We start from the raw sequence: 26,038 nt of genomic DNA, 5'->3' as shown, positions 1-26,038 counted from the left end.
GAATTCCGGACAGCACTCCTCCTTGTGGAACGCCTGCATGTATTTGTCTAGTATACCTTTGTTTGCTCTGTACATTTGGATGATTCTATTTTGGAGAAGGGATGTCAGAAACTTCAATACTGGGCCTGTGATGTGATAATAATTTCGAAGGAGTTTGAGCAAGGCTGGGATGTGAACACTATCGAACGCAGCTTGTAAATCAAGATATGTGATTGCCATTTCTTCTTTCTCCTCAAATGATCCAAGGATTGCATTAGTAGTCATAATCAGGTTACTAACTGTGGATCTGTTTTGCAACGAATAATTAATTTGCTGGGGCCTGTGTGGGAGAATGTGCGTGGTAAGCGTTTTCAGTACTGTTTTTTCAAGTAATTTCAATAGACACGAGGAACGAGAGATGGGTCTAAAGTGCCTGGCTTCAGTTGGCTGGGAAACTTTTGGGAGTGGCCTAACAGAATATAAATTCCATATTGAAGTGAAAAATTCTCCATTGTTTTAGTTTCTTAAACTAGTGTAACCATCTTAATTTTCATCTAATGTCTTAGATCTATATTCACAGTTTGTGAGGAGTAAGTATCGAAGTGCTTTTTCCTATTAATTCGTCCAGCAATTTCGGATTTCCTGGCAGAATTGCTAAAGTTGAATCGGAACTTGTTGTTCGCCATTGTGAGTACAGGTTTATTCCTTTACCTGTTGAAGCCCACATACTGCGAAAAGTAAGCGGTCAACTCATCACCACCCTACTTAATCCTAGCCTGAAGGAACATTCCTCGGTCAGTAAATTTTCCAAAGAAAGGATGGATTTCCAGAAGAGTAAACAATTTACTATTGACAATTTCATGAACGGCCAGCTATCCAGGGGAAAACGTGTGTGATCCACAAGTCATATTTGCTCCCCTCTATCTTTAGATGTCCAGGAATGGTGTGAACAAGTGCTGCGTTTTAAGCGAGGTCGCCGTGTGTCAGAAGCATATCCTTGGAACGAAGCGTTTAACATTTCTTCACCTACTAGTAATACAGAAATTTCCGAAGAACAACTAATAAAAATAATAAATTCACCTACGTGACAAGTCCACCACAGGAATTGACGCAATACCTCTTTTTAGTCTAAAAATTGCTTCTTATTTCATCAGCAAAGAGCTCACTCAACTCTGCAAAAAGTATTCAAATATACACAGGTTCCTTCAAGATGGTTGTCATACAGAGTCGTGGAAGTTCCGAAGAAGCCTCGTGCGAATAGACCGGCTGACTTCAGGCCAATATCAATTGCCTCTCCCTTCTTGAAATACCTCTAGAAGTGCATCTATAATGATGTAGCACTCGCAATCTTTTCGCATAGGCCAGAACATACCCATTATGCCATGCCTAATAGATCTACTGTAACCTGCCTACAGTCCTTATCAGAGAAAATACTTCACACCTGGAATGACAACGAAGATCTTCACACCAATTTTCTGGACATGAAATCTGCTTTCGACTCAGTCCAAATAACATCCCTTCTTGCCTTACTTGAGAGATTCTACGGTATATCCGGAAATACGCTCGAGATCCCCAATAATCTGCTATCTAGAAGAATGCTTCACTTCACGGGCAATTTTTAGAGTCTCAAAAAGTGTCGAAGTAGGGATTCCACAAGGAGGTTCTCTCTCAGCCTTGCTATTTGCAGCAATATTCGTTCCACTAATGGATAAAATTCCAGCTTTCCTATCGTATGCTGATGATATTGTTTGCTACTTGCCATGCAAATGCCAAATTTAAATTCAAATGCCATGCACATGCAAATTCACAAGAAAGACAAACCTCCTCTGAATCTGTAAACAGCTACCTAAATACATTCTGCAAGATGGGCAGTTTGACTTTGAGGAAAAAGTTAAAAAGGAATATTGTTCTGCCACGGTGGACTTCTGAATTGTCCAATTATAGGCGAGAAGTGTTTAGAGCCAGGAAAAATTACCAGCGTAACAGCGGTGGGAAAAGAGTGAAGTACATCTATTGAAGAAAACATATAGAGTTAAAAGAAGATAATATTATAAATTTATTATGGATAGTAAATTAAAGGCTTGAAAAAATTTGGTATCAACCACATGTAAGAGAGCCGTGGGGTCTTCTTTACAAAATCTGATGAGTACACCATTAATGTGCATACGGAGTTATATACTGCTGAAGAATTAAAGGTAGCTGTGTCTTAGTTGAATAGTAGTAAGTGTCCCGGACAAGACTTGGTTGAAAACGTAGCTATAGTCAAGATGTATGGTCTGTTTCCAGTTGTTCTTCTAAACATGTGTAACAAATGTCTTTTGGAGGGTAATTTTCAAGCAATATGGAAGTCTGCTTTGATAAAGATATTAAGGAAGCCAGGAAAAGAGGTGACCGATCCCAGAGCGTACAGTCCTATACTCTTGGCGGCACATTTGGGCAAACTGTATGAGCGACTTTTGTTGATTCGAATACAATATTTGGTGGATTGTTGCAATTTAGAAGAGGCAAGTCAGTATGGATTTCAAAAGGGCAAATCTTGAGAGGATGCTGTAAATGATTTCATAGAATTGTAATACATCAGTTGAGAAATATGTTATGGCAGTGTTTATTGATTTCGAGGGTGCTTTCGACTCCCTGTTGTGGAACAGTATTTTTGGTGTTCTTAGGAAGCATGAATGCACTTCCCAGCTATATCAAGTCATCGAGAACTACTTTTGAAATCGGAGTATTCAAGTTAAAACGCATCTGTCATACAGTAGGAGGGTATATAGAGGATATCCCCAATGATCCGTTTTAGATCCAACTTTTTGGAACTTATTATTGGATGACTGGCTCTCTCGGAATCATGCACACTGCCACAAGATAGCGTATGCGGACGATTTGGTTAATTGTATCACATGCAGGTCTAGGAAGTAGTAGTTGCACCTGTTTTGCAGGACCTAGAGAATTGGGCTAATAAAAATATATTAAAAATATCATCTAAGAAAGCAGTAATGATGATATTTAGGAGTAATCACAGACCGGTTTACTTTTATGCCCCATATTGCTGGTATTACGGAGAAAATAAAAGGTTTCACATCTGTGGTAGTGAGAATTACAAGATCAGAGTGGGGTTTACAGAAAAAGACCTTAATGCTCTACTATAAGGCTGTCTTTTTACTTATGCAGCTGGAATATGGTACATTATGAGTAAAGTTCGGATTAAACATTTATTCTTATATTAAGAGAGAAAAAAAAGAGAGAATACTGCAGCTTTTATGTAGCTTATGGCAAGAAGGTTGGATTGCTAGTGAGACAGGAAAAGTTACAATGAAGTTTATTCCTGATGTAAGGTACGTTACTTGTACATCTGCGGGAAAATGGTTCGATCCCCCCATGGTCACGTTTTATATTTTAACTGGACAAGGGTCGCTTAAATCTAAGTTGTGTTACTTCGGATTAGAAGTTGATAGCTAGGGTGATTGTGGTTTAGAAGAGACCTGGGCACGTGCTCTATGAATGTCCACATTACTTCGACGAGAGGCAGGAACTGATAGTGCAGGTTCCACAACTCAGCCAACAGTGGAGCAGTTACTACTGTCTAATGCTAGTAATTTCAATGCATTATAGAAATTTTCTATTCGTGCCTTCGCTAGAAGAAGAAGAAACCTGGTGAATATTGACGGTCCTGGAGTAGTGAACAGGAACATATAAATAAGTTCTTCATGACTTGCAATCGGCTCCACGTCTATGTGCATACTCTTCTCATTTTATGTATTTATTATCATTATTTTTTATTGCTGGTACCCAGGTACGGGATATTGCTGGCAACTGACGGGTTGCGGGATCCAGTGTTTTTTTTTTTTTTAGCTAGTACTCGGGTGTGGGCAACCTGGATACGGGATTGCTGGCATGCACCAGTATGGCACACATACTGGTGGATGCGGAATTTGGTGCGTTATAGCACAGACTCCACGTTATAGAACGGCCTCCGTAGCCGAGTGGGCAGGAGCTGGAGTGCAGTAGCACACGCTGTTTGAGTAGACCGGGGTTCAAGACCCTGACTGCTGAATACGGTCAATCTGCCAACCCGCACTGGACCAGCGTGGCAGATTATGGTCCATTTCCCTCAGCATGAATTGTTGAGGAGGCTTCCACCCTGCAGTGGGTTGATAATGGCTGCACTTTACTTTTTTTTTTTATAGCACAGACTACTGATCATAGAGAGTTGTTCAGTTGTACGGCTGTGTGTCTTTGTTGCTCCGGTTAATCAGTTAAATTAACAGAATTATGCTCAGGTTTATATGATGATTTTTATGTTGGTGTATTCCTAATTTGATGCTGAACAAGAGGATATCCATTGTGTGGCGACCTGGACATCCAGGTATTTATTATTTATAGTTTTCTTATACTGCAAAATTTGCTGTTTTTGCTACTCACGGCTGACCAGAGATACCTATCGCTTCCGGCTACAGGTCAAGGTCAGGCAAATGCGCTGTGGGTTTGTACTTGCGGTCAAGTGACCATGGCAACACACGTCGTTTACTGCCTCCTAGCAATTATCCACGCCTCGTACAAGCGGATTTCTACATCCAACAGTAACAAGTCCAGCCAACTAAAATAAGCCGTAATTTTTGACTTATTTTGTATCTGATCGGTAAACGTATCACTTGGAATACGATACGTAGTTAAGGCAACTACTAAACACAATTGTAAACTCTTTTCCAGCCCACTACTCGTAATCCTTTTATCTGCGCCTAAAATCTGAAAATGCCTTTAAAGCAAGATCACCCAAATAATGAAAGCTGTGTAATTTGTGGAATTGTTCCGGACGTAGCTATAAAATGTACTTCCTGTCTCAAGACATACGGAAGCGAATGTCTCGCGTTGGACCTAAAGAGGCTCGGAAAGCAGCGACGGAAAGTTTGGCAGTGTCCCCCCTGTAAGGGAGAAAATTATATGCATTCACTCGGAACAACTGGTGAAACTTTTAACGACGTTAACCAAATTTCGGATTCACCTGAGCACAGGACCCAACCCGAACCTGAGGTAGACACGGAAAAATTGACATCGCCAGATGCACATGTGGAATTGACACCCGACTCATTACAGGAAGAACAAAATGACCATTCAGATCTCATCATGCAAAAATCTAGTAGCTCCCAACAGGATAACACCCTATCAACAGAGATCTCCGCAATAATTAATCAAACATCACTCGAACACAGTCCACCCCTGGTCTCGCTCCTCACAAATATTGAGACAACTCTATGTATAAAGCTGTCGCCAATTCATAATATCCTCGCAGACCTACTGCTAGAAAACAAGCGACTACGAGAACACAATGAATGCATACACAAAACATTGGAGGTGTTGCGGAAAAATTTTGAGGACCTGAAGCAATCGGTTTGTGATCTTGCTGTTCAAACTAACCATCATGAGCAGCAGCCTCCGGACGAACACTTTCACGCGAAACCGAGAGCTCCTACCCAAACCACCCCATCTTTATTACCACTTGACCCCTCTCCAGCCCCCATTCTTACAACATGTGAGTCTGAAGTTGTGTGCCCTGAACGTAGCACTAGACCAGTATAAGCTGAAATCACAGCAGATGCCAACGGATACTCAGGAAATACTGCCTCACAGAAGATCCAAAGAATTCATCAGGAGCAGAATCGGCCAAATCGCACCTATTCGCGATCACAAAACTCACATATGGGGTCCTCGCGCTCAAAACCGGATAATGCTTTGGCTGCTGAAGTACATCGAAATTGTAGTTCCGCTTCAAACAACGTGAGAGGTAACCATTATGCAGGGACTACGATTGCATCTAATGTAAAGACCCATAGAGACACTACAACGTATGCAATGATTGCAAGCCAACGAACAAAAGAACAAACACTGACCCGTAATCCAACTGTTAAGGAACTGAGCCCCAATCTTAAAGTTATTGGAACCAATTTGCACTTCAGCAAGATGCAAATTGCGAACACTGGAATGATGAGCAAGCGGATCCGTAATGTCTTCATTAGTAGGCTCTCCCCTGCTACCACAGCTGATGATGTGGAACACCTTCTTGCTGCTTTCAAAATGAATGGTAGAGTCACCAAACTATACACAAAATATCCCACCTACGCCTCCTTTAAGATCGATGTGGCTGATGCAGATTTTGAAGCACTCTTCAATCCTGAAATCTGGCCTGCTGGAGCTCTTGTTATGCCATATCTCGGGCATAAAGGGCAGCGATATAGAAGTAATGGAAAGGACTCCCACCAATGGTACCCTGATTCATAGCAATCCCAGATCTCGTTACCGCAACTAGAACCACAGACACGGAACACCAATATGCCGATCCCTGTGCTCATCAGTCCTAGACACACCCCGCTGAATCGAGTCGTGCGATGTCAGAGACCACCTGTCCGTATCAAAGTACCTACAGTACCTGCCTGCACCATATTTTATCAGAATGTGCGTAGTCTTAGGAACAAGCTTGACACTATGGAGCAAATTCTGCTCCCCGGATATTTTGACCTGCTCGCCATCACCGAAACCTGGCTCAATGACGATGAAGAATTCCTAGCAGCAGCTGCCCCAGCTGATTATGGGGTCGTATTCACATCTCGGATTGCACGCAAGGGTGGAGGCGTCGCAATATTTTACAAGAAATCCACTTTCAAGCTATTGGATAATAAATCCAGTAACTCCCCTAACTATGAAGCAATCCTCGTTACGTTAAGATACAACTTCGTGACGTTTGACCTCTGTGTGGTGTACATACCTCCAACGCCTTCCCCGCAAATCATCCTTGAAGTTTCCAACTGGATAATCAATCAGCTGCATCCCACAGCCTCTCACGTAGTTTGTGGTGATTTCAATTTACCTCCTCAGCTATCTAATATGAAAAAGGATCTTCTGGCACACTTGAGATGTGCTGATCTACAACTTATTAATGAAGCTCCAACCAGGGGGAATAACCTCTTAGATCTAGTTCTAGCCTCTATCCCTTGCACCCTTGATTACATTGCAGAAACGTCATTCGACTCTGATCATGTCCCAATACATGTGACTGCATATCTGCCAGCCCCCAAATTAGAAACCAGAAGGACAAAAAAAAAGGTTGACATCACTAGCCCCAACTTACTTGACGTAGATAAGTGCATCAGAGCCGCCTCTCTCATTCCCTGGGTGGCCTTAGAGACTTGTGACCCAGAAATAGCTGTGAACATTCTCACAAACTGGATCAACACGGTTGCCAAATATGCCGCCTCTAAAAAAATCACAATCAGTCCATATACAAGACTTTGGTGGAATTCAGAACTCAAAATGAGTTTCCAGCTGAAGCAACAGCTCCATCGCACATGGAAACAGTCGCAAAATGTCAATGATCGCATCGTTTATTCTAGGGCACGGGCTCAATTTAATCGCATGAAATCTGAGGCAATCAAATTATATGTTAACCGAGATCTGGCTAAAGGAAAAATTCCATACAAGAAAGTGAACCTTCATTTTCCTCTGCAATTTGATCCTGAATTGTGGCTCGATTTCGTCACAAGATTTAATCGTAATCCTATGCCAAACTCAGATCTGGCTCTACTAACAGAGCCCACCCAGCAAGAAGTGTTGAGCACCATTCAGATCACAAAACAACAGCTGATCGTCGCCATCAATTCTCTACCTGCCTCGTCAACCGCTGGTGATGATGGAGTTCCCCAATTCATGCTCAAATGCCTAAGTCCGTACATTATTCAGCCACTCTTAATTATTTTCAACCAGTTACTCTCGAACCAGATTTTCCCACAGCAATGGGAAAACTATCTTATCAAACCTTTAGCCAAAGTTCAGTCGCCATCGAAACCTAAACATTTCCGACCCATCTCCAACTCCTCCAGCCTGCTGAAGCTCCTGGAGAAGACCTTACTCCCGATCCTCACCAAGCAGATCATGCCCAGTAATCCAGCCCAAATTCACTACTCCCTTCCAAACAGATCAACGATCACAAATCTGCTAGCCACAACGAATACTATCTTGTCAGCGAATACTATCTTGAGTTTTGTGATCGCATTCGAGAAAAGGCACGAACTAGCTGTGACTTACTTAGACATTGAGGCTGCATTTGATGCCGTCCAAGTAAACCAACTACTCACTCTCCTGGAATGCCACTTCCAGATCACAGGGAACATATTATGCTTTCTCTCCTCTCTTCTGAATAACAGAGTTATAAAGCTTCATACAGGAGATCGCACCCTTACTAGATCCGTCACCGCAGGAGTCCCACAAGGAGGGGTCCTTTCCGGCCTTCTGTTCTCATCTATTATCTTCCCACTGGTTGCACATTCTCGATGTCTACTGAGCTATGCAGATGATATCAAGATACTGACTCCCATCATCCCTGGTCAAGACCTTGATCTGGTAAAAACGGAAATTAACAACACTCTCACTGCAGTCACATCTTACCTCTGCCAGTTCGGGCTCAAGATCAATCCTGCTAAGTCCGAATTCATGGTGTATTCATTGAAGCAAACTCCTTCTTCTCTCCAGCCTTCGGTCGGCAACATCCTCATCCCAATTGCATCCAGCCATCGTGATCTGGGCGTTGTATTCGACTCCAAACTTCGATTCAACGCCCACATAGACATGCTCCTCACACGTGCTTCAAGACTCCGGTGGATAGCAAAACAGCATCTCCTTCATATCAGAGATAAAAAGACAACCGTGAGGTACATAAGAGCAATCATCTTTCCACCTTTACTCTATGCTGCTGAAATTTGGGCGTCAGCGGCACCATCAATAAAGAAACCACTCTTTGCCACAGAATTCTGGCTCCTAAAGTGGGCCAACAGGAAGCACAACCTTCCAGCTCTGATTCACACCACGCAGCTTGCCAACTCTCTCGGGATTCCACGGCTTCCCACCTTAGTCGAAGACCAACGCCTCCTAGCAACAGTCAAGATGATAACAGGCATAATCGCAACACCTTCATTCTGGGATACCTGTGGCTGGAGGATCCCCCCTGCTGCACTTAGGGCCAATCCCGAGCTCTACTCGCATTCAGCGCGACTCCATCTCTCGGACAGGTTCCTTCCTCAGCAGATGTTCAAGCAAACCCAGGCACTTGACGCCGACCTGAAAAAATTCGCTATTGACCGGACTTACAGGAAAAAAATTATGTCTAGTAGGACTAATCTGCATTGACATGTGTACCTTGCATCTGTTCCTGTCTGATTGAGCTGGTGCTCTTATCTTGATGTTAAGTCAGCTCAATCAGACCTAACTCTCGTAAGGAGTTCTCTCTTTTGTATTAAAATATGTTTTCTTTTGTAAAATTACCTGTTTTTGTAAATTAATTGTTCTATTTTCCCGGAAGTTTCGGGAAGTTGTACAAATGTAAACCCCTGGCTTTTTGGCCGTGAAGGGCATTAAAGATTATCTCTCTCTCTCTCTCTCTCTCTCTCTCTACTGGTACAGATCCGTCTCTACGTACCGAGGTGACACCAGGACTCAGCTATCCAGGTGTTAGCTGCTACCTTGTGGAAAAGTGGCCTGACATGAACAACACATACTATAGTGCACGCACTAACACAGACACAAACACACGCCAATACTATGTCAGGCCCGTTTACGCCTAGGAGCCACCATAGACAGGAAACACGTACATGGTCTTCCTACCTCATTCATTCCACACCGGGTATAAAAGGCTCGGGTTCGAATCCTGTCGATGACGCTAGGAACTTCAGTGGGCTTTTTTCACTCCGTGCTGAGTTAGTCGGTCTCAGCGTAGATAGCAACGTTTCTCCTCCATAAACTAGAGGTTTTCGTCCTGAAAAACTCAATCAAATCGACGAGAGAACACACGCAATTAACAGACATAAGACACAACACGGCTGATGAGTTTAATTATTCCGGTGGCCTAAAAATAATAGTTTTTGACGTTCCTAGCGTATTCGACACTTACATGGATCTGACAACGATAACAGACGGAGACATACTGTGACGTCAATGCCGACACGCCATTTGGAGATCGGAACCAGATACTCAAACCCAGTTCCGTCTAAAACCCTATCCCCAGGCACGGGGCAGGGTATGGGTCTCTGTCAGCACCCGTTACTGGCCCCCCCATTTTTCCCTGGTGGGGAGCGTCCCTACTGACCTCTTTGGGGATGTCTATTCTATCGTTTCCATCCTTCTGTCCAGTTTGCAGTCTCCCCCTCTCCCCACTCTAATTAAACCGAACGAGTACGCCCCTACCAATGCCGCCAAATTCTAATCAACGTCTAAATCAACTGCTTTCTTGTAAACCTCTTTCGGCCTTTCCAACTCCTAGTGTTCATCCCCCCTATTTTATTTTTTATTTTTTTATATATATCCACTGAAATCCTCGAAAATTAGGTGGCGGGGCCTGCTACAGTATTTAAAGAATCTACTGGGTGCGCCTGACCTGTCTCCTTATGTCAAAGTGCTGGCAACAGTGGCTTTTTTCTTCTTTAAAAATAGGGGCCCAACGATCGCCAATATGGCTGCCTACGTAACCGATGCATTGTCTATCGCACCTGATCTTGTGCTTGATGTTAGTATCTAACTTCCAGCTCATTTTGATCATATGCCAGAAGAGGAAGAATCAACAACAGTGGATTCTATAGGTGTAAAACTTTTGTTTGAGAGGGATTTTGGGCCAGATCTGCGTTAGTTACCTTTCCTTTCTAGGGCACTTAGAACTGGTGTTGAAATAATTTTAAAAAAATATGTGCTCAAATAATATAACTAAATAATCTGTTGATAAAATAAAGAAATAAATAATGGAGTTTTGCCAGAACAAAGCATCATGGGAAGGTGTTCAAACGGGTCATGGGAGGTCGACAGTGGTGTGTGTGAGGTCGCAAGTCACGTGTGGATGACGGCATCGCTTGTGCCTTAATGGATCGTGGATGAAAAAAATCTGTTCAAATCATCCTAACTCCTACTTATGTGTGAATATTATTTACCAGATTAGTATTTATTTAATTAAAAATCATAAAAAAATGCGTGTTTCAGGTTAAATAATTCAGGTTTGCCTCCTCCTCTGCACCCCCCAAAGTTTTTTCTGATCTGAAAATTTAAGGGTAGCAATTAAGTCCATTGGGTGTTAGTAGTTCTGCTAACCCCCATGGACGTAATTGCTTTGGAAAAATGAAAATTTTCTCCGAAATAGAGCGTCATTATATCATCATATAATTGTCTGCTCATAAAACTTTGAAACCGCATATGGAAGCGTGAACAAAAAGACAAACTTACTGCAAACTTCTCTGAATTCTTCTCTCAATATTTCTGGCTTTTCTTGTAACTCTCCGAATTTTGAGTCATCTTGACAACTGCAACCCCAGAGTAGGGCTAACGCCAGGGAGAAGTGGAGTTGCATTGATCGTCCCATGGAGATCCGAAGAGATTTCCGTTTGATTCTACAAGCACCAATAAGCCGCCGTGTAAACGTGAGACAACTTTTAAAACGAATGACGAATGCTCCATTTTATAAGCAGTCGAGGCTTTCGTTATGCAGGAAATTTCTCCATTTTTAGAAATCTTGAATTGCGTCTGCACCATTCTAATAGGATCACTACGAAATTGTGTCTGTGATGCAAAATAATGCGTCATAGACACAGCTGTGGCTATGGCGCAATCTTTGCACCACTTTCTCTCAATAGGCGTGGTTTCCTCTTGCTTACCACACTCTCATATTTTATAATTAACTTCCATGTCAGAAAAACATTATTATTCGTCTAATAAGGGAGTACTAATTAGAAGAATAAGGGAGAGCTACAGTTTGCTTTGTTTCAAGAACTCTGGATTTTCAAAGCCCATCAGATTCTTCAAAAGAACAATTGATTAAAACGTTTAGTGTGAGTATTACCGTAAAAATTTGGTGACTTTTGATGAGAAAGTTCAAGAGATTAGCAACGAAACTTTCCACTTCTGGAATTGAAATTATTTTATTAGAGTCACCAAGAATTTCTTCTATACTCCCATATATGTATTGTGTCTGCAAATTGCGTGCGTTAATCTGATGCTGTTAATGCTGCCGTAATCTGGATTAGAAGACCTTCCATGACAATTCAAAGTTATTTAGAAAGAGATCAACGTTTTTCTTAGGGAACATATTGAGAAATTTCACGACCTGGTCTCATCTGTTTCACAAATCATTTCTGCAACTCATACAATTGAGTTGCATTTCATTTTTAAAGGATACAACTTTGCCCTCGCGGGTGACACAGTGGATAAAATCACCATCTGAGTACAGTCATCTGAGGAAGCCTGGTCTTGAATCGGATTCTTATGGGCTGTTTATTATTCTAATTTTTATGGATTGGTTTCTCAACGTGGCTGAGTTTTTGGGTTTCAGATGAGGGTTTATGGCTTTTATTTATCTGAAAATTCCGAATTTTTGTCCTTAATTCAGGAAATTTATCTTGAGACAATATACTGATTTCATAGCAAAGAGAAAAACAAAATTAGTTCCCCTTGGAAGCTTCAGAAATTTTACTATCTCATTTCCTGCATTATGCACTTTGAATTGTACCTGCTTCCTGTTATGCTGGAACTGCATGTAGGCCATCACCATCAGGTAATGAAATAAATAAAAGTGAACATATTGGTATTACGCCATTGTCGTGTTATAATAATGTAGCTGTATCCATCTCTCTCTTATCGGTTTGGAAATATATAGCAATTTCCGTAGTGGATTTGCTGGTTGGTGGTCGAAAAATGTGGGTTTCCAGGACAAAAAAACATGCTGCACTTGCCTGAGACCAACTAACACCCAGGTTGTGAAAAATTCCTGGTGTAATTGACGGGAATCAAACTCGGGTACTTTTCATCTAAATATGCACCCACTAGTGCCATGGGATGCATATCTGGACAGGATTACACGCCTAGCTCCATGTGCCGGAGAGCACGTACTGGGCAGCAGTTCTCCCAGTGATGGCAGCTCCCTGGTGGCGAAGAGGCGTGACACACAATACAGTACAAGGATTAACGCTTCACAAGCGCACAATAACCACACACCCCAGTCCATCTGCAGATTTTCTGTATATGGACACAACAACACTAGATGGAGAAGGACATTTCTTTTGGACCACCATGGACAGAGCTCACATACACATGTGCTACTCATGAGAGCTGCTCTTGTGAAAATCTCTGGTTAAAAGTTAGATTATTAAGGGCTAGTAAACTAATTAGATTATATGGGTCAACACCAAAAATATTTCTGGCTTGAAATAGTCAATTCTTCTAAATTTCAGCATGAGAACAACGAATATAATATTTAAAACCCTTAGTTAGCTCTCGGCTCCCTACACGATATAGCCCCTCTTATGAGTTAGGGGAATTTTGGTGAATATTAAGGAATTTTGGAGTCTAGAGAATAGACAGATTGGTAACAATGAAACAGGAACCGATACGCCATGTTTTTGTTTTTTTTTGTTTTTTCTGTGTATTTGCATTTCTGTATCTGAATGTCTCTGTATCATTTACCTTGCACAAGTGACGTTATTAATTCTAGGAGTTTGGTAAATGAATTTGATGAATTTGAGGTATTGCTCAAAGCATCAAAGGCGGATATTGTTGGGATATCAGAGAAGTGGTGTCACACAGATATAAGGAATGCAGAACTAGAATTTGGGGGGTACAATGTGTACAGGCAGAATAAACAGGATTGGAAAGGAGGAGAGATTATGCCATTAGTTAAGAAACTGTACAGGGAAATAGAGTGGGCCAGTAAATCAGAGAGTCTTATAATGGGGGATTTTAATTTCCCAGATATTTATTTGCGAATATCCTCACTGGCTTTGGATATTATAAATAACTTTAAATCATCTGCATATGCCAGTAGATTTGGGTTTTCTTGTAGAAGTTGTTGAAGAGATGCTGAAAATATAATACTGGAGAGAACGGCTCCTTGAGGAATACCTGTTTAGGTTGTGACGAGAATATTGTCAGTACTAGTGGCGAAGAGGAGAAAACTGCGACTTAGGCTGTACTGAAAATAGGAAATTATCATTGTGTCAACGAGAAAATGAATTTTTAGTATTTCGAAAGCTTTCTTGGAAGCACCTTTGACGTCTAAGTAAAAACATCGCATTGGGCCTTATCTTGAAACGCAGTTTGGATACTCACAATGGTGTCAGCTAGTTAGTGTTGTAGAGCGCCTTCTAAGACAAAATGCATGTTGACAACTGGATTAGCGAAGATTGCATGTTCAAGTTATGGGAGCATGAATTTTTTCAATAATTTTAGTAATTTTGACGAATCATCAATTGGTGGATAGCTTGTATGGTTATAAATATACCCAATATGAATATACCCAACCTCAGAGGCCTGTTTGAGGAGCTTGTATGGTTATTACTTCAAACTTTTTTTTAGGAATCAGATCAGCGTAATCCTGAAAGTCTTCCATTGTCTTGGAAAGAATGGCTGGGAAACGCACCTGAAAATGATATGCACTAACGAATCGACGATGGTCAATCTAGTAATAAAACTAGGGATGCCATCAGAGCCCTTACTACTATCAAGGCATAATTGGTTAATTGCATGCCGAACTGTATTGTATGTGGAAACGTTGGTTGTTCACTAGTTGGGCTTGACCGGGAGACATCACACGTTGCACATTATCTGCTTGTTTATAAGAATTGAATTCTTTAAATCTGTTTTACATACCTTCAGTTCGGACGTCAGAATGGCTTGTTTCCATATTGCATCTTATCCACTCGAAATCTAGATCGTGCTGTAAGGTAGCTGTTTTTTATTGTTCTTTGGACATAACATGATTTTTGTACGACCTGATTTTTTTTTAATTGAAACAAAGCCAGCCCTGCAATTTTTATATTTTTTGGGCACTGATGAAGTGCCGTATTTCTTTCACTGTCTGTGGTATATTTGCTTACTTTTAAAGTATGGTTTCAGGTGGGTGTGGAGTAAAAAGATGTTCTAACAAGTTTGGATGCCGACTCTGTTTTCAGTTGATTCAGCCATTTTATAAGAAGAAAGGTGACGTCCTGTATAGGAATATTTTTGAAAGAATCTCATGGGCAGTATTTTGAGAGCTGCAGCAACTTTTCTTTCTGAAGGAATTTAATTGATGATATTCTTCTGGTGATTTTCAGAGGGGGGCGAGGATACCCGCAACAAATTGTTGCTTGCAGTTCTATATTTTTGTGGTTAGATTTAAATATATAATGTTTCTGCTAAGTTTTTCTTGCAGTGGAAAATTAGAGTACACAAGATCAAGCAATTGATTTCCTTTTGTAACAGGGACGTTGAATTTTTAGCTCCTAGAACAAAAAGGAGTGGGACAGCAACTTCATTTGTAAGTTATATTTGGGCAAGGGGGGATTAAAGTCGTCCATTATAATGATGCTAGTTTGAGGCTTAAGAACAGCAGTGATCCAGGTTATTACTTCATTAATGATGTAATCACTAGGTCCTCAATGGTATTAGAAAAAAAAAAAAAGAATATCAAACACTGTACTTATCAAATGAAGTTTTTATACCACTTTTTAAACCAATATCAGTATTACTGTAGACATTGGTACTGCCTGTTGTTTTTATTTTGCTCAGATCGATATTTTCAGATTTTTAGTGAGGTTTGCAGTATATCATAACCGCAATAATTAAGATAATTTTCAATCCCAATGTCATAATCATCATGTTCATAATGGTGTTTAATATCATTGTGTTCAACGTCATGTTTATCATCACTCAGATCCGAGAGTCATTCAGCGTACACTTGAAGAGGAAGTCATGAAAAGTGAAGCAAAACATGATGACCTCGGGGAGATCTTCGACGCAAAATTACGCTTCAACCACCAACTTGAACATCTGCGCTTTCCAATGAGTTGAAATCGCTGGATGGCAAAACAACACCTTCTGTACATCACAAAAACTGACTCTACCAAGGGCCCATCATCCTCCAACGTATCCTCCACGGACAGAAATTTGGGGTTAGGGATCCGAACCACTCTAAAGCCACTATATGAAGCCCAGTTTTGTTTATTTAAATGGGACACATGGAAGTCACAGTTACCTCCATACCTGCGAACTACAGCGGTGGCACGGCACTCGGTCAGGAACGATTGCCAGTGAAGATGGAAGAGAGACGCATAACGTTCACTGTGAAGATGCTCACGGGAAAGATCTGTGGCCCCAACATCAGGGACGTAAACTGCTGGAGAGTTCCTCCTCCTGCGCTGAGAGCAAAGCCACAGTTTTACTCGACCCATAGGAGACTGCACATGTCTGAAAGGTTCCTCCCAACTGATATGTTAACGGTACACTCGCTGGACGTTGATATGCACCGGTTTGCTTCTGACAAGGAGTACAGGAGAAAAAGTCTAACGAAAGCACGTGATTTTCTCGCTACCCAGAAGGGTGACAATTCTGAACTATAAAAATCTATCTGTGAACTCTGAAAAAAACTCGATCTGTGCCATTGTATTTGCAAAAGACGAATCCTGTAGTCCAGATGTATGGAGAACTGGATCACATGACATCTGTTCATGGATGTTATTTTATTTATTAATTTTGTTATTTTTCATTATCATTATGCACGTGAACCCACTGACAGCATGCCGTGATGGGTGTATTGTATCGTATCCTTAAGTACAAGAAAAACAAAACAAAATATTATATGAGGCTAACCGAATATTTAAATTCGTTTGTCGTGCTGTGTCTTATGTCCGTTAATTGCGTGTGTTCTATGGTCGATTTGTCTGTTTTACTGGAAGAAAAACCTTGTTTTTATCTGAGACAGACTAACTTAGCTGCTGTTAAACGTTAACCGCTGCTAATTCCCGGTGGAGTGGGCATGATCCATTTTTAGGGATTTGCAGTTTGCACAGACAAGCTCCTAGGTTTTGTTTGGACAAAATGAGTTAAAATCGTGCCCCTTTTCTAAGCAATAGACACAAAAGCCTGGGAACAAGTGTGCGACCTGTGGCCAAATTAATAACACTGGTAGCACTTGGGCACAGCCATACGCTCGTGGAAGCGGTAGTTATCCCAATTTACGTAGATTCTTGCTTTGAACGTACTACTTGTCATGCAGTTGGTTCCAATTCAACGATTCAATTTGTGCTGTTGCCAGTTTTGGACTTTGTATAGGCGAATATTTGTTTGTCCTAGTCTTTGAGAGATCTTTGGAGATTACGCTGATATAGTTAATCTACTAGTTGGTCAGGGGTAGAATCAGTATCCAAATCAAAAATAATTATTGAGGGTTCTTTCTTTTTTTGGGTACTCTGCAGACAGGCCAAGAGTGGGGATATTTGAATTCGTTTTGATGTTTTCAGCTTCTTACTTTGTCTCGGTTTCTATTACCACACCTACATAACACGTTTCGCGAATGGCTTTAATTAGCGTTCAAATCAAATGGCTGTTTGATTAGTGTTTTTTTCCTAGTTTGAGCTTCTTTACTGATCATTATAGTATGTTTGATTATCCTCAGTGCATCAACACTGAGGATAATCAAACATTTGATTTTCACGTTCTTCATGAATGGCTTCAACTTTGCCATCGCTTTTTAATTGTTAACATATGTTTCGAAGAAAATGAATTCCATCTTGCTCCATATTTGCATTCTCTCCCCGAAGGGCGGTGGTAATGCGGTTATTCAGTTCTGCCATCACCTGTTCCAGCTCCCACCGCAGGGCCTGGGAGCTGCGCCATTTACAAAGCCCTCGGGCAGCATTATTTGGTCCAGAATAGGTGCTGGTTCAGGAGGCTGTGTGGCTAGTGACATCGTTTCATTGTTTTGGTTTGTTGGAACGCTAGACTGTTGACACTTCATTTACATAGATTGTAAGGATTAAATTAGTATTAAATTTCATGTTTTCGCTCCTAATTTCCTTTGAAGACGACGACAAAACACTCGCTTCAGTGTCATTTCCTGTCTCAATTTTAACTGAAGAAATTTCCTTTTCCTCAGCCAAATCCATATCCAATTCTGCCAACATAATCGCTTTACCCGAGAGAATCTCCTCCCATCCATCATTTTCTCAATCGCACCTCTGGAGACAGAAGCCTCAGAAGATTCTTTGCTTACGCCCTTCGACAATTTTCCTTGTGATATATTTTGATCTTAAAATTCCAGCTTACGCGAAGAATTTCAATTCTTCCTAAAATTATGTGTGAAATTTGTTGAATTAGTGGTCTCTCTAACAACATTAGACTCATTTTGTTTCAAAATTCGTAAAATCTGCAATATCCTCAGTTCCATACTACAATTTTCATCCCAGTGAGACAACCCATGTGTGAACCTGACTCCATTTGACAAACTTTATTTTTTTTTATATATAACAATAAATAAATGACTGTAAGGTCTTTACTAATTAAAACTGAGTCTAAAAAATCTATATCTTTTCCGATAAGGTGATATTTTGTTCCAAAATTAGACACAACTAATCAATGTTGCAAATCCCTCCACCTAATTAACGTCCCCTTCACCCATAACGTGTAGAATGTAAAAAATATCTGAATGTCCTAAATTTGACTGTTTTGAAGATTGCAATATATTTCTATACCGCTAACAAAGGTGGATCCAGCGACTTTTGTAGATCGCCTAATAAAGATACAGTGAGAAAATTTCTCTTCTTCTACTTCAGCTCAATCACCGGTTAAGGTATTGAAGTCTGGTCCGCAGCTCCTTTCTCTAGCATGAATTCGCTTTGGTGTCTAGAATTCTGTGTCCTTAGTGGGCCAACAATTGGGCTCACCTTCCCTATACGACATCAAGATCACAGCCCTGCAAAAATCTAAGCTACTCTCCAGCCCAGCACTTGCCACATGCGCGTAAGCTCACAATGGCACTTAATCTATGCTCTGCAGTTCATGACTTCATCCACATTTGGGAATTTGTGGGCTGTAAAATCCTAGGTAGGGCTCTCAGAAACCCTGTAGTGCTCTGTTCAAATCTGCAGGAGTTCTCGACCTTCAAGCGGCACTTTCCCAACGGCATCATCGGCGCATTGAGCTCCCCCGACATTGATTTTTAATCTGTGGTCCAGTGATTCAACCTACAGAGGAAAAAAGAGAAAATTATTGTTCACGTGCCCTCAGCATACCTGTAATTGCCATTAAACCTAATACCTTCCAAGTGAAAGATATTCAGACTGGCTCAATTTGTTCAACAAGGTCGTGCCCACGATATCACCCTATATCATCAGTATCTCAGAAGATCCAGTTAAAATGCAATTATCGATAACTCAAAGCTATTTAAGTTAATCTTATGTTGAAGAAAGCGATATATCCGCAGTGATTTATGTATTCTATGGATGTTCTATGTATTTCATGGATGTTGTATGTCTGCTATGTATGTTCTACGCATTCTGTGCACTTTTACTATGTTTTAGCAGTTTGTTAGTAAATATCTTTCCAAATAGATTGCTAGGTTCTCATGAAGAATTTTGTTATTATATTATTATAACCGGCGTATATGCCAGGAACAATAGCATAATGCTAATAGTTTTGTTTACTTTTTTACACAAGATGGCCTACATGCAGTTCCATCAAAACAGGAAACAGGCACAAATCCTAAAACTTCTAGCTGGTATTTTGCGATGTCTAATACAGGAAATGAGATAAAATATCTAAACTATCCAAAGATAAGAGTGGTGGATTCAGCAATATTATTATAACGAGCGTATATAACAGAAACAATAACAAAATGCTACAAGTTTTGTTTACTTTATTACACAAGGTGACCTACATGCAGTTCCAGCAAAACAGGAAATAGGCACAAATCCTAAAACTTCAAGCTGGTATATTGAGGTGTAAAATACAGGAAATGGAGATAATAAAGTTTCTGAATTTTCCAAGCGAAACTAATGTTTATTTTCCTCTTCGCTATGAGATCAGTCTGTAGGTCGATTGGCCTGGGTTAAGAGCAAAAATTCCTAATTTTCAGGTGAAAATAAAAAAATTAAAAAAAAGTCCTCCGAAGACCGAATAACTTAGCCACGTTGTGAAACCACTTCATAAAAATTATAATAAGAAACAGCCCATAACAATCCGATTTGAACCTAGGCCTTCTCAAATGAGTGTACAGAGCTGATGATTTTACCCACAGTGCCACCCTCCAGGACAAATAGAATCCTTTAAAAATTAAATGTAACTGAAGTGCAGGAGCTGCAGACAGCAGATGAGACAAAGTCATTTTGGACAGCTAACTTGCGTAATCGAGATCCGCTAATACATATATTAACGGGTCTCGATTAAACAAGTTGTGTGTCCAACATGTCGCAGTAGCAAGTTTCCAGACAATAGGGTTTCCATAATATTTTTGTACAAGAGACAAATTCGTGAAAGAACTTCGAACGGTGTTTGGGAATTGCGAAGAACGCTGATAGCAAGGTCGTTTCCATACTCAGTACATAATATCTTTATTGCAATCAGCGAAAATGAGCAAATTCACATGGATGCCTGATGCATTGCCCATAACAGCAAAAATGCTAAGGATTTAAAATAGAAACGAACTAAAACTCTAAAAACAAAAAAATAAGTTGTAAACACATGAAAACAGATTTTTTTTTATTTAACAATATCAACAAACCAATCAAGGAAAATAGTGACAGTCACTCAGTTGAAGATGAGAGCTGCTCCCTGATGATACGTCTTCTGTCGGCTTTGTCCTCAATGAATTTCTTGTAGTCAGCATCCATATCTTGGACGTTTTGGAGCATCTCCATTGGCAGGAATCTGTTGCTCTTCCTGAGCCTCCACGCCACTGACTGGCCTTAAGGGTCCCGGGGGGATTCTCCAACTAAATCTGTCAAAAACTTGGCGTGTTGATTTCACCGCTATCATTTTAATGGTGACGAGTAAGCGGAGGGTGAAGATCCGTTCTGAGACTTTTCTGTATTTTAGAAGTTTCGTCATTTCTGAAGTGTGCGTGAGGGGTGGAAGCTTGTGCTTGAAGAGTACCCACCGAAGAAGCCAGTAGATGAGATGGATTTTAACGTGATTTTTGATGCCGACGCCCAGATTTCAGATCCGTAGGTAATGACTGGCTGAAGAAACCAGTAAATATATTGAAGGGTGTACTGGGACTCTGTGACATGAAGTTGTTTGGCAAACAATCTGAATCGGCAGACCTTGTTGTGAATATCGGCCACATGGCGTTTAAAACTGATCTTAGGGTCAAAGATGATCCCAAGATCTCTGTGCTTGATTACTGGAGGGATGGCGGTTCCATGGATTTTCAGGTTTAGTTGAGTTGGGTGTGATTTGAGTGAAAACACCATTTGTGCAGATTTATTTGGGTTAATCTGGAGAGAGAACTGCGCTCAGTACGTAACAAGAAATTTTAGGCTGTTGTTGATGGTTTCAGAAGCAGTCTCAGGTTGTTCGGTCCCATGGATCCAATAGAGGAGCTTAAAATCATCTGCGTAGCTGAGTAAATCCATTTCCTGGCATAGGAATGGGTGGATGGCAGCAATAAAGAGAAGCCCAGACAGAAATCCGCCCTGGGGAACACCTACACTGACTTTTCTAGTGAAGGATTTTTTATTCACCATCAGGTGAAGAACCCTGGTAGAAAGAAGCGACTTTAAGAATTCAAGGATATATCCTTTAATCTGCTATCCCTCCTCACATAGTTGAAGGAGGGACTGGACGTCAATGCAGTCGAAGGCAGACTGGATATCTAGATACCAGTGGATAGTCGAGTGATTATCCCACACACATATACAAATAGCCCTGAAACGGCACCAGGGGGAGCCTGATGATGTCAGGAGTTTCCAAGACTAGGTAACAACAGCCTTCTCCACTGGGGAAGCGTTGCCTATTCGAGGAGTTTATAAGTTTTTGAGTGGTATGAGTTGAAGGAGTTACTGTCCCTTTCATTCTTCTACACCGTTTCTTTTCCTCTTCCACTCCTACTATTACTTTCCCTCTACCTCTTTGCTTTTCTAAGTCTAATAGGGACAAGTGGATAGTCCAGTTATTATCCCACACATATACAAAATAGCCCTGAAACGGTGCTCTGGGTGGTGATACCTATCTGAGAATAAGTAACATTAGTCTTCTCCATAGGTGAAGCGTTACTTATTCGAAGTAGTGCAATATCATGGCAACTCGTTGTGAAGGTATTCACAATATGAGATATAACTTAAAACGATGCCGCCTTAAAAATATTCTGTTTATTCAGAAATGGCTGTGTATTAATGGATTAGGCAGCTATTGCACTTAATATAATAATAATAATAAGATTCTTTATTAACATAAATTTTTTTTTTTTTACAATAATGATTCCGTACACAGAAATCCAGAGGAATCTTACAATTTGTTGTTTATACAAGTGATTTTGTTTTATATAAAAAAAAATATATATATATATACATATGTGTATCTATAATAATAATAATAATAACTATATAATAATTAATAGATCAAAGCAAATATGATAATCAGAATGTAAAATGAATGAAGTAGAAACAGCGAAAACGGACTACAAGTTGAGCAGAACATGAAATGACATCGGCTAGCTAAGATCGGCACTTACACAAATGTCCTTTACAAACAGCAAGATGGGCCAAGATGCCATCGCGATATGCCTTGTCTATAGTCCACAGGTCGATGTCGATGTTGAGTGTCCAGAGTCACATTAGGGAAGTGTCTCCTGAAATTCTCTAACCGCTGGAGCCTTGAGCACAGGGAGGGATACTACGGAGATGTCTGCCTGGCAAACGCCAACCAACCATGTTCCAGATGTTGATGTGATCCTGCTTAGCTGAGCACAGATGAAGGAATGACTTTATTTTTAGCACATGGGCTCTGTGGACTATGGGCGTATATTGCAGGTTGCAGCAGGGAGTAGATTTAGATGTTGTGTAGTTCTGGTGCGACCACAAGTTGGCCCACTTCAGCACCCAGAATTCGAGGCCCCATAGTTTCCTGAGGCTAGTGGGTGGTGCCGCCGACAAAACCTCCACGGCATAGGAGAGCACACTACAGAAATAAGTTGCAAGGTACTTCTTGATTATTTTCTTATTGTGCGTTTTGCACAGATCAATTTTCATTCCTCAGAACGCTCTTAGGGCTTTGGAATACTGTGCTTGGATTTGTTTTTTATATGTGAGGTTGGCATCAAGGATTACTCCTAGGAATTTGACGCTTTCTGTGGGAGTCAGGATCTTTCCTGCCAATTCCGGAAGTAGAGAAGATGCAGTATCAGTAGAAGTCATTCGACTTGGCGTAAAGATGAGATAGTTTGACTTCTCTGGATTGACTGACAGGCCAAAAAATTTAGCATACTTATAGAATGTATTTAGGTAACTGTTTGCAGATTCAGAGGCGGTTTGCCTTTCTTGTGCATCACCAACATGGCGTGTGCATGGAAAGTAGCAAACAATATCATCAGCATACGATAGGAAAGCTGGAATTTGATCCATTAGTGGAACGAATATTGCTGCAAATAACAAGGCTGAGAGACAACCACCTTGTGGGATCCCGACTTCGACGATTTTAGAGACTCTAATGCCATTTCCTGTGAAGTGAAGCATTCTCCTAGATAGCAGGTTATTGAGGATCTCGAGCATATTTCCGGATATCCCGTAGAATCTTTCAAGTAAGGCAAGAAGGGGTGTTATCTGGACTGAGTCGAAAGCAGCTTTCATGTCCAGAAAAATGGTGTGAAGATCTTCGTTGTCATTCCAGGCCTGAAGTATTTTCTGTGATAATGACTGTAGGCAGGTTACGGTAGATCTATTAGGCATGGCATAATGGGTATGTTCTGGCCTATGCGCAAAGATTGCGAGTGCTACATCATTATAGATGCACTTCTCGAGGCATTTCAGGAAGGGAGAGGCAATTGATATTGGCCTGAAGTCAGCCGGTCTTTTCGCATGAGGCTTTTTCGGAACTGCCACGACTCTGTATGATAACCAGCTTGAAGGTACCTGTGCAAATTTGAGAACTTTGTTGTAGATTTGAGTGAGCTCTTTGCTGATGAAAATATATACATAGTCAAAACATAACTAATAAACAAAGATATTAACTCCAGGGGTTCACATCTGGCGAGTATGGGCTTGGCGCACCCAGGGTCCTGAGCTGGATATCATCATTCTTCTCTTCCTTGATGATTCCCCCTCCTCTCTCTCAGGGTAACTCAGAAAGAAATTTTTTTAGCTGGTGCAGCATAAGCTCCAGGCTTCCTTGCACCATATGGCTGATAATAATAATAATAATAATAATAATAATAATAATAATAATAATACACAATTGCCATCTCCTCCCTGTCTTGTAGAGGTGTCTCCAGCAGGTTGGTGACGGTGGACCTGCAGTTCAGTGCATAATGGATAAATTGTGAATTGCATGGGAGAACCTGGTTGGTTAAGATGGGAGAAGGCACTTTTCCAAAACTTTGAGGATGCATGACGCTTTCATAATTGGCCTGAACTGTGATACTGAAGTAGCTCCATGTGTTTTTGGAATTGCCCGAACTATATATATTGGTTCCAGGCTGTTGGGAAACTTTGAGTTGTGAGAATTCAATTTAGGATTCCTAGAAGCGCATCTATGATGAAAACACTTACACTCTTAAGGATAAATTGTGGGATCCCATCAAATCCAGCGCATGATGTTGGCGGGATACTATTGATGGCCTGGATGAGCTCTCCTTTTGTAATGATGATGGATGTGCGGGTATCTTGCTGACAAATGTTATGAAGGTTCCTGCGGTCTGACGCAGACTTGCGCTTGAATCTTGTAATGTAGTCAAGCCATTCGATCGGATTAATTTGGTGAGGGAAATCATCATGTCCTGCCTTAAACGGTGTCTTCCCTACCTTGAGTGTTTTATCAATGTAAGCTTTCATGGCTTTAGATTTACATCTGTTAAACGGAGCATTTACATCCATTAAACAAGCACACATTATTGATTTTACAAAGGTCATCGTGACGTGACAGCCAATCTTCAAGGAAATCCCAAATTTCAGGTTCGCAATTAACCCCTGGTAGAACCACGTGAAAGATCTAAATAAAAGATCGGTGTTTTTTTTTTTTTTTTTTAATCTTTGCGCGCCATCCTTAGCCGGTAAAAAACACTACTTCAAAACAAGCAGCCAAAATCTGCTTTGAAATAAATATATAGACGTAATGAATTGAAACTGGATTTATCTCTAATCCAAATCGTATCATTAATCATCTCAAATAGAGCATTCAGAAAGGCCCCTCCAGAATGAAATCCATACTGTAGAGGGTAACATTACTGCTTTCTCAAAGAATTAGATTCCCTCCAAGATATGAAAGGAAGGTTATTTGACTATTTCCTGCTCTTTATATAATTTGGTGTAGCCTATTTAAGTCTAATGACAAGGCATTTTTTTTCTTTAAGATATCTGTACAGTCTGAATATCGAAACTTTCGTCTTGTTATCAGACATTGAAACTTGAAAACACCTTCTATAGGGTGTTTTCAATGTTTATAATAATTTTATTAGATGACCTTGAATATGAAGAGGTTATTTCCCGCATTAAAAAGCAAAAGTATCTTAGAGGAGATAATTAACGGTGGATTTATCAAAAGTTTTTAAGACACACACAAAATGGTTTTCAAATTGAGGATTTGTGATCTGCATCTTGGTTGAATGTCCCAGACAGAGTATCCCATTAATTTTCTGCGAAGAAGGAAGAATTATTTTAAACCTGAAAATCAGGAATAGTGGTTCACACACATTACCTTCGATTTGATTACTGATTCCGGTGGGAATGGTACGAAATCTTAGGAATTTAATAAGTCTACAAACTTTGGATATATTTAAAATATTCAGAGTTCAATAGCTCTCCAATTATGGAGAATAGAATGCTTTCCATCACGATTTCTGCGTTCGAGTTCTCGCATTTTTTTCGTGAATCCTTTTTATTCAGGCATAATAAATTCACGTGTCTACATAGTTCCACGCAGGAACCTCTTGCTTACAAGAGTTGGAGGCACGGCCACAGACCAAACAGCAAGACCATTTAAGATACTCTAACCAATGGATATAATGTTAAGTTTAAACAGAAAATACCGTGTCCATACAATTTATTTTTATTTTATTTATTATTCAATTTATTACCTATGC

General features: G+C 40.5%; 1 protein-coding gene across 1 annotated transcript in view; it reads right to left on the bottom strand.

Annotated features, from left to right (window-relative positions):
• LOC150086364 (uncharacterized) overlaps window positions 1-11,362 on the bottom strand; it is a 61,336-nt gene extending 49,974 nt beyond the window's left edge. The window contains exon 1 of the mRNA XM_090371288.1: window positions 11,227-11,362. Within this exon, the coding sequence (XP_090227414.1) occupies window positions 11,227-11,362 (136 nt within the window). The remainder of the gene's footprint in view (window positions 1-11,226) is intronic.
• Window positions 11,363-26,038: the final 14,676 nt, after the last annotated feature.

The sequence above is a fragment of the Mastigoproctus giganteus genome, chromosome 4, assembly GCF_048544385.1.
Source record: "Mastigoproctus giganteus isolate SK-2022 chromosome 4, ASM4854438v1, whole genome shotgun sequence".
NCBI lineage: Eukaryota > Metazoa > Arthropoda > Arachnida > Uropygi > Thelyphonidae > Mastigoproctus > Mastigoproctus giganteus.
The sequence above is the reverse complement of the archived record's forward strand: the minus strand, read 5'-3'. Positions and strand labels throughout refer to the sequence as shown.